Here is a 9,906-nt window from a genome sequence, read left to right as displayed (position 1 = left end):
TGCATAGTGAGACCCTGACTCAGAAACAAAAACAGGGCTGAGAGATGGCTTGGTGGTTAAGAGCACTTATTGTTCTTGCAGTGGACCTGGGTTCAATTCCCAGTACTCACATAGTGGCTCATAACCATAATCATAACTCCAGCAGAGGAGGATCTGCCCTTTTCTGACCTCCATGGGCACCAGGCACACATGTGGTGCACCAACATACATGTAGGCAAAACACTCATACATAAAAGGAATAAATCTAATAAAAAACAAATGAAATAGGTATATAAAATCTCAAAATAAAAGTGACAAAACACTGAATGATATTTTTACTGTATTAATGTACTCAAGGCAAATTAGCACATAAACCCTAAAACAATAGCAATAAAAATATATTATTTTATAATTCTGGTACCTGAAAGAAAGACAAATAGAAAAACTATGTTAAAACATTAAAAAGTTGCAAATTTTCATTAAAGGTATTTACATTTGTATTCTAGTATCAGATATGACACAATTCCTTTAAATTAGATTTAATAGAATCTTTTATGAAAATAATATAAATAAATATTAAATATCCACAACATATCATATGTGAAGCGTGAGGAGTGTTCCACATTTTGATATTATCAGTGGTGGGGTTATTAGCTCCTTCCCTGAATCAAGCACAGTGGTGTGGAGCTTTGTGGCTGCCAATACTGCCAGTCACCTCTGCAGAAACTCATGATTCTCTAACAGGCAGACGAGGGAGCTAAAAACAAAGGATTATTTTCTGTTCTGTTTAATTTTGAGCCAGAGCCTCATTCTGGAGCCAGGCTTCCCTTGAACTTGTGGTGAGCTTCTGACTCTGGCTTCCCAAGCGCCAGTTCAGGTGTGAGCCACTGTGCTAGGCTAAGAAGGAAGGATTTTTACAAATAACTTAAGGTTACAACAGATAGAAAGCATTACAGGTATCTGTTTCTTAAGTTCTGAGGTTAACTTTCCATTGCTGTCCATACTTTGAGATGGGCTAGAAGACAATGGCCAGCGTCTGACCCGAAGGACCTCCTTGTTACCCTATGGTACCTGTGCTTGGCTTTCTCAGTCATTTCGTGCTCTCTCCACACTCAAGGCCTTTGACAGGATTCTCCTCTCAACAAACGCTGTTCCATTTGATGCTCTGGGCCAAGCACAGTAGGAGCTGTTTGCCAAAAGCAGGGGTTGAGTTCATGGGATTAACTACCCAGCATGCTCGCTGCTTAGGCACCTATACATGTTTATGGATTTTGTTTTACATGGTTGGGAATTTTAAAGAAATATGCCCTAATTTTTATAACACTAATTTTCTCAATCCTAGACATTTCAAAGGAACATGAGGAAAACCTCAGGAAGCAGGCTCAGTGCAGGGCCTCAGTGGGCCGCCCTTCATCCCATGGTGGCCAGGGACAGTGACAGGAGCTTCAGATGGACTCGGTCCTTCCCACAGATGCTTGTCTGACCAGAGCTCCTGGTAGGAAGGCAGGTGAGGATGCTGGCAGGTGTCTCCTGAGGTCTGAGCCATTGTTCAGTGAAGCACTTGTGAGGGACATACTATGAATGATTTTGGAGAGTGGGTTCACTTACATCACGGAATGTAACACAACTCATTTGGAGGCTCTGGGCCAGCAAGGTGTGCGGGACTTGTCTTTGTGGGTTGCAGGTGGGCTATGGCCAGGTGAGAATAGGGTAGCCAGGGGGACATCATCCAAAATCCACTTAGGACTCTGAGCCACTGACAGATGGCATCAAGGTAGGACTGTCAGCGGGGTCATGAGGATAGGTGTGCATAAGGAGCACTGGGCAAAGTGTGTTGGAGGGGGACTGTTCTTAGAATGGCTCTCTTTTGCTTGCTTTCCTTTATTGCTTGTTGCTGTACATGGCATGACAACCTAGCAGACAGGCGTATGAGAGACGGCACTGCAGGCTCAGCCTGGCCTGCTGCTGTCCTCTAGGGCCACCAAAGGTGAGCTCAGCCCTGTGCAAAGTCCACAATGTGCAACAGACACCAGTGAGCTCAACGTTTAGGGTACATCTCAGTAGTAAGGGAAGTGGGTGCTGCACTGCTGGTTTCCTGAGCAAGATGTGCTTCTGTGCCTGGGCACTGACAAAGGGTCCAGCACTGTGGGACCTAGACTGGGAAGGGTTCTTTGGTCAAATCCACACACTCTGTTCCTGTGAGAGCAGACACTGTGACACAAGAGGCCAGGGACAGCGGTACTGAGCCCAGCATCACTACGTCAACACACATGGCTTAGAATGGGGAAACTGGCACAGCCCTGGCAGAGACAGAAACTGTCACTGTCTTGTGTATGTCCTGCTGGAGCTCTTACTCAGGCCCCCCTTTGGGGTGGGTATCTTGCTTCCAACCTTGGGTCCTGAGGTTCCTGACTTCGATGCTGCTGGGCCCTTCCCTGCAGTGGAGACAGATGCACAGGACACAGAACCATATGAAAAGAGGAACTCTTACCCACAGGTGGGATGCAGACTCCACAGTGACTGTGAGGATTGCTGGGAGAACCCATACTGGGACAGAGATACCCACATGGCAGAGGGAGAGGAAGACAAAGAATGCGTGGCACAGAAGGCCACCAGTTCAATGACCCAACTCCAGACATGTGTCAGCAGCCACAGTGAATGTGGCTGAGTGAACCTGACAAGGAGCCACGGACCTGTGCCCAATTACTTCTAAGAGGCTGGGTGAGGAGGAGATCTTGCCATGTGAGCCCTGGGCATTGCACCTGGTGCAGCCTGAGCAGGAACATGGGCCACTGTTTTCTGGTGAGCCAAGAATGGAATGGAGGGCCTTCCTTATATATAAGTACTCAAACACTGAGCTACAAACCCAGGACAGGTCACTGTTTTATCACATGGTGTCACTATATCCAAAGGTCTTTTGCCTTGGAGGCACCTCTTAGCAAAAGATGTTTCCTGAGAGGCTGTCTTAAATTTGAAATGGAATGCCTTAGATGGTGGGATGTAAAGAGGGCAGTGGCTTTCTCTGTGAGTGCAGTTAACATCATGTTTCTAAATCCTTCAGAGTGAGTCATATAGAAAGAGCCAAGGTGCAGCAGCCGTGGTGAGCCTTACCAGCCCCCAGTGAGCTTCCAGGAGGCATTTGTGAGGAGCAGCCATTGCCTGCACTTGGAGATGGGATTAGCAGGTCAGCTGCACATGGACAGGAAGCTCAGGATGCATTTCGCCTAAGCTAGAGCAGAATACAGGAGCCCCACATGTGGCTTATACCTCACCTTGTTGTGGGGCTGTGGCCTTGGAGAGAATGTGTGTCCTGCGCAGGTTCATTGTGCAGCCGGTAGGGCCCATCAGATGCGCCTTCCATGCCTGCAACAAGGAGGAAGGCTCAGCATGTTAGCCTGGTGGCTCCAAGGGACCTGGGGTGCTACCAGAGTAGACAACTCACTGTTCATAATGAGAACGAGGTGCTAACCAGTGAGAGGCTTGGCTCCCTGCCCTTCTTTGGCCTTAGCACCTGACTTTCATAGGCTGGTGAGTATGCATTTCACATTCCACCCTGGATGAGTGGAATCTGAGCCCTGTGGCCATGAGGACGTATTTCTGCCAGCGTCTAGGAAGCACTAGGCAGTGGGCCCTTCCCCTGATGAGCTGCAGGTGAACACACAGGTTAGCTAGTAGCTCCATGGCAGCCCAGGAGGTCCGCCTGCCCAGGCCCTGAACCAGGGGAACCATGAGGTGGTAAATGGATGTTGTCATACAGGGCGAAGTAGGGTTGTGTTGTCTAGCACAGCCAGCCAGAACAGGGAAAGCAAGTAACAGCATGCAGCTACTGACAGAGAGAGGGTATTAGTGAAAGGCAGATGGTAGGCACAGAGGGGAAAAAGGAGGAAGCTGCTGGCTGGTTCAGTACTGCTCAAGACGGAGACCAACAGAGCAATGAGAAAAGAGAGAGACGACCATGGGAGGTTGGGAGTGGGTCAGTAAAGACAGCGATTTAGAATGAAGGTTCCTAAATTACAAATGAGCAGTGGAAGGCAGAGTCTGTGGATGTGCAGGTGTGAATAAGTCCTCCTAGCATAGGGTAAGGAGGGGACAAGGACAGCTACCTCAGCCTGGATGCAGTTCTTTGAACATGCCTTATTTACAGACTTGGGGAGACCATCTATAGAACTCAAGCCCCTAGACCAGTGAAATGAAAGCAATGCACCCAGGCATGTCTTCAGCGGGTGTCCAGGCTGGTGGAGCTATGCCCTGGGCTCCAGAACAGAACCTGACTCTGGTTACCCCCTGCCCTGGGCTCTAACAGAACATCCACTTTGGTCAGACCCCGGGGACTCCGGTGTTGTTCGAGCTGTCCTAGGGTAGACACACTAATTTCATGTCCTCAGGGCCTTTGAGGTTGGTGAGGCTACAGAACTGGGGTGGGGGCATGCTGGGACTCCAGGAAGACAAGGTGAGAAAGGAGCACTGGCTGGGTGTGGATGGGCAGTGTGCACTGGCAGATTGTGACATATAAGTGTCCCAGCTCTGTCCACTGTGGCTTGGCAGCAGTGGTCTTCCCTGTGCTGAGCACTGAGGCCTGCTGAGAGGGTCACACCCTTAACAGGACAGCTGATTCCTGGTCTGGGCAGAATGTTCCAGATAGGAGGATGCTACCTAAAGCCATGTATGAGTCAGCTCCAAAGTCTCAGGAGACTAGGCAAAGGGGCCCTTGTTGTCCAGAGGTGATCATCCATAAGGACAGGGATGGCCGCAGCTCTGTATCTGCTGTTATCCATGAGTTTAGCAAGACACTAAAAGCCGATAAGCTGCCACCTAGTGTGCTGGCCTGTCACTCTGAAAGCTGCCCAGTGTGTGTGTGTGATAGTTTCCTTCAAGATTGAAACATTTCATCCAGTGGGGAAATTCCTTAAGCAAGAAGGTAAACAACTCAAAATATATCCCTCTTAAGTTATCCCAGTATAACTCAGGGTTCACTAAGTTGGACTTTGGTACTGTACTATTGTGGGCTCCTTCTCTGGGGTGAATATATGTGTGTGTCTCCCCAGGAAAAGTCACACAACACTGGTGACCTGAAAGAGTATTGGGCTCTATAGCATCTCCTGAGGCAGAAGGAAAGGTCTCTAGAGCTGCCTGGCCTGGAGGGCACCACCACTGTACTGTGTAGACAGCTAGAAAGGGGAAGATCCATGGATACCCCGGGCCCTGCAAGCATACCCAAACATCAAAGGCAAAGTCCATGCCAAAAAGCTGCCTGTGTCACCATGCTACTTACTGAGGACGGGAGGAGAGCATGTCACTGAGAAGGAAGAGAACTATCAACCACTATGGGGAACATTTTGTTACTCCAAATGGTTATGGGCTACAGACCTGACCATGATGCCAGGGAGGCCTGGATCCACACATGAAAGCCATGACCAGTGTAAAACCACGGTTTCTGACTTCCCAGTGACTGAGACTCAGCTGTTAGGAAGCCAGGAGGGCACTATGCCTCATAACCATCATCCTAAGGATATGTCCAGTGCTTCCCTGCTGCTCCCTCTCAGCTCAGGCCTCCTCACCTCTTCTCCAGGGGCAAAGTTCTCATGACACAGAGGACATCGGTTTGCCACCTTCTCCGATTTGGCAGCTGAAATGATTTCAACAAAGACTTGGTTACTTGGGTGAACTCTCAGGGAGAGGAAGGATGCATCTAATCCCACAATGCCCAGGCCTGACCCCCAACAGTAGCTGGACCATGACCAGGGAGGACACCTGGTGACCAGATGACACTCACGGTTGCACTCCTTAGTTTTGATGTGCCTGGGAAGCTCGTCCTTGGGAACAGCCTCGCTGCAGCGGTGGCACTTCCCAAACCCGTCCCTTTTGTCACATTCTGTCAGCAGGTGTTCCGTCAGGCTGGATATCTCAACCACCTGGATCCCAAGAGACAGAGCAGTGTGACTTCTGTGGGGCAGTGCAGACTGTATAGAGAACAGGGCAGCCCTTCTGGGTCCTTTGGTATTTGACCTACAGTGCCTGTAGAGACCCTGTGTGACCTACAGTGTCTGTAGAGACCCTGTGTCCTTCTCATGTCACCTTAGTTCCATGTAAAGGCCATGGGAGGGGGTGGAGCTACCGTTGATTTCAGAGTCTGCTGTGGCTCTGGGTTCAAATTCTGGCTCCCCAGTATCTCTAAGAATGTGCACATAGATAGGATTCTCCCACTCATCTAACACTTGGTAGGAATACCTTCCACATAGCCATGGCACCACACGCTGTTGAAGAGGCCAGTCGCACACCTGGGGCTTTCAGAATTTCTGCTGCCAGGCAGGGGTGTGAGTGTCCAAAGGGTAGGACCTGCCCTCTTACACTCTTCCCTGTGTGGCACAGGAAACAGACACTCCCCATCTTGTCTTCCTCATTTGAAGAGAGAGGACCAGAGCAGAAGAGAAGTAGATCAGGGCATGAACCCTAGGAAAGACTGGTAGGGGGACAGCCCCAAACTAAAGACCTCTATTATGGGATATCTGTGTGAAGATGCATTGCTGTGATTGGTGTAATAAAAAGCTGAATGGCCAATAGCTAGGCAGGAGGTATAGGTGGGACTTCCGGGTAAAGAGTGGAAGAGGAGATAATTGAGGCGCACAGGAGACACCACTGAAATGAAGAATGAGTCGGATACACAGAATGGGGGAAGAGGTTGTGCTTTTGTTTCTACAGGAAACGAAAAGCTATGGGGATTCCTTCAAAATTATCAAAGATCAGATTTGACTAGGGGAGTCCTCCTGAGGATGTTGGCTGCAGACGTGAGGGAGGAATCCAGGAAAGACTACAAGACAGGTGACATGTATGATGACGCCCTCTGCATGGGAACAGCTAGCTCTGAGACGCGATGAGACAAGATACATCTTGCTGGCTACAGAGTCCTCGTGACTTATTATTACATGCCATCCTTTCATATGGCATGGATAGAAGTTTGATTATACAGTCCAAATGGACTTATAAAGTTGACAATTGCCTTTTACCTGTTCAAACATAAAGCAGAAAATCATCTTTAGCTGACTTGTACACAATGCACATTCCATACTTGTGTTAATGCAAATATATGTTAATTTAAAACATTTGTGTTTTCAGAAAAAAAGGACCAGACACCAATGAAGATAAGTAGCCTAGAGGATCCAGCTTCTCAGAATGCCTGTTACAGTTTCCTCAAAATTCTGCATCTAGAACAACTTCAAAGCTATTAGAGATGGTCCAGCCTCACAGACTACTCCAGCCAGGACTTCAGATAAGTTCTACACATTCCTATCATACAGAGACTAAACAAACAAACAAACAAACAAACAATACAGCTAGATCTCCCAGGACTTGACCATTATCTCAGTTTTCTTAGGATCCCCTAAAGATGCCGTTGCCCCCAGACAACAGGAAGCAGTCTAGAAAACATGCTGGCCATATTCCCAAGAGGTGGGGTGGATGATTCTTGGTGATTTGATGGGTTATGGATGTTTATCATCATTTAAGGGAATTGGTTACAAGTTGTTATTGATCATGGTCAGGAAAAAAAGCTAAGCAAAGGAGTTTAGATTCAGGGATCTCATTTTGAAAAGAAAAAGGGGGATATAGGGAGGATAAGATGAAAGGTTAGATTATCAAATCTACTTTTAAACTAAAAAAGCAACTACCAGTCTTAAATATTTTACATTGGTATGGATTTTGAGGTATTGATACAAATATAAGGTTATTTTTGTTACACTGAATATATGTTTCCACTCTTGCTTAAGGTATTTTCTTTTATATTGATACAAAATTAAGGTTATTTTTGTTAGAACATGCTGTATATATGTTTCTACTCTTGTTTAAGGTATTGTACCTATGCAGCTCATTTTAAAATGTAATGTAACATTCTAGTTCTTAAAGGCTATTATTAGAAACTGTCTAAGATAATTAAGAAATGTAGGTTAGTAGTCATCTATATCAATCAAATTTGTTGTCATGTTAGGTATGTTTTCAAGGTCAAACATATATTTTAAATAGATGGTCTTAAACCACTTCAAAGACCTACAGAATATGGCATTTAAGATGTTTTAATAACATAAGATTTTTCATGACAGTGAGACACACGTGCTTGATGGCCATCAAAGAACCTCCATATATATGGAGTTTGCTTTCATTGTGGTAAAGCTAGCCATTTGGGCAAGAAACTGCCCTTGCCTATACTGCTGACAGTATGTTGTTCAAACTGGACATGCAGGACACAAAAGAAAGCAACTGCTGAACTTTGCCAAGACAAGGTAGGATAGTTCTTCAAAATTCCTGCTTCACAGAAAAGTCTGTCAGATATTCTAGGTCTGTAGGCTGAAGATGGATGCCTCCATGTTGCAGAGGAACCTTGGATGACTGTCTAGGCAGCCAGATGTTTCTGTCGTTTTTACAATTTTGGAAGTTGCTTGCTCTGCACTTCCTGTTTACTCAGGTAATATTATATCCTTCTCAGGTTTCTGATGGGGTTGAAGATAAGATAGTTATAGTCACAGTTTTCTTTGTTACCAAATTCAGAAAAGAAACTCATATAAGAGATATAAAGTTTATAAAGGTTGAGAGACATAAAAACCTAAGTTGTTTATCTAAGAAAATGTTTTAAGATCTAAAAGCAGCTGGGTGTGGTGGCACAAACCTTTAATCCCAGCACTCGGGAGGCAGAGGCAGGCGGATCTCTGTGAGTTTGAGGCCAGCCTGGGCTACCAAGTGAGTTCCAGGAAAGGTGCAAAGCTACACAGAGAAACCCTGTCTCAAAAAACCAAAAAAAAAAAAAAAAAAAAAAAGATCTAAAAGCATATTTTTAGGGTGGTAATACAAGTTATGTTAAAAAATGTTTTAGGTATAAAATGCTGGATTCATCCAAATAGAATAGATAATAAAGGAATTTCTCCAAATTTGCCAAATACAAAAAGACTGGACATTGTAAATGTATTTCTTTCTCGATAACTGTCATTGTGTATAATTTTATTATATCAGAATTAAAATCTTTCCTTTTTATTTAGACAAAAGTAGGGGATGTTGTGGGATATTTGTACAATGTGTGAAGATGTATTGCTGTGATTGGTGTAATAAAAAGCTGAATGGCCAATAGCTAGGTGGGAGGTACAGGCGGGACTTCTGGGCAGAGAGGGGAAGAGGAGATAATTGAGGTGTGCAGGAGACACCATTGAGACACAGAATGAGTTGGACACATAGAATGTGAGAGAAGTAAAAGCCATGTGGTAGAATATAGATTAATAAAAATATGGGTTAATATAAGTTATAAGACTTAGTATGACAAGCCTAAGCTAATGGTCAAGCTTTCATAATTAACAAGTTTCAGTGTCATTATTTGTGAGCTGGCAGCCCAAAGGAAAGTCCGACTATAGATTTCTATTCAAAAGACATGTGGAGACAATGAAAACACAGACAAGGCTGAAAAGGAGAAAAGATGGGTGGGCCCATCGCATCTAATGGACAGATGGCTATATCCAGATGGACAAGGTGACAACAGAAAGGCACCTAGCAAAGATGGCCACTGTCCAGTGGACAAAGGGCGCCCACCTCAGTCACAGGCAGTGTGCAGCATGTGAGAACAGTAGTGCTCTCTCTGCTGTGAGCTGTAAGGTGGCCAGGACTCTGCAGTATCTCTGGATACTAGTCCAGTAGAAAAAGTCTGTACAACAGGACCAGGCTAGACATGTGGCCCAGTGCTGTGGTCATATTGATACTCCATGATTAACTTGATCATGGCCATTGCAGAGCAGAGAACGCTGTGCTGATCTTGAACCCAGAGTTATGGCAATGAAATTATGCAAAACAATACACCAATAGCCCTATACATGGTAGCGGATGGAGCTGCAGCCCTCGCCTGAGACTCCGCTCACCACTCCTGAGGTCATCCTGAGGAGGCCCTAGAGTAGTACA

General features: G+C 45.9%; 1 protein-coding gene across 3 annotated transcripts in view; it reads right to left on the bottom strand.

Moving 5' to 3' along the window:
- Positions 1 to 302: 302 nt before the first annotated feature.
- Positions 303 to 9,906, bottom strand: part of Cep104 (centrosomal protein 104) — a 41,893-nt gene continuing 32,289 nt past the window's right edge. For 2 of the 3 annotated variants that reach the window (XM_028860248.2, XM_028860249.2), the window contains 4 exons: positions 5,753 to 5,891; positions 5,538 to 5,605; positions 3,252 to 3,342; positions 2,211 to 2,414 (listed from right to left, as the gene is read on the bottom strand). In XM_028860248.2, the coding sequence (XP_028716081.1) occupies positions 2,299 to 2,414; positions 3,252 to 3,342; positions 5,538 to 5,605; positions 5,753 to 5,891 (414 nt within the window). In that variant the 3' untranslated portion in view covers positions 2,211 to 2,298. Of the gene's footprint in view, positions 1,166 to 2,210; positions 2,415 to 3,251; positions 3,343 to 5,537; positions 5,606 to 5,752; positions 5,892 to 9,906 lie in introns of those variants that run through there. The other variant, XM_037203249.1, reaches the window with a different exon arrangement.

The sequence above is a fragment of the Peromyscus leucopus genome, chromosome 2, assembly GCF_004664715.2.
Source record: "Peromyscus leucopus breed LL Stock chromosome 2, UCI_PerLeu_2.1, whole genome shotgun sequence".
Classification (NCBI taxonomy): Eukaryota; Metazoa; Chordata; class Mammalia; order Rodentia; family Cricetidae; genus Peromyscus; species Peromyscus leucopus.
Note: the sequence above shows the minus strand (reverse complement) of the source record. Positions and strands in the feature narration are given on the sequence as shown.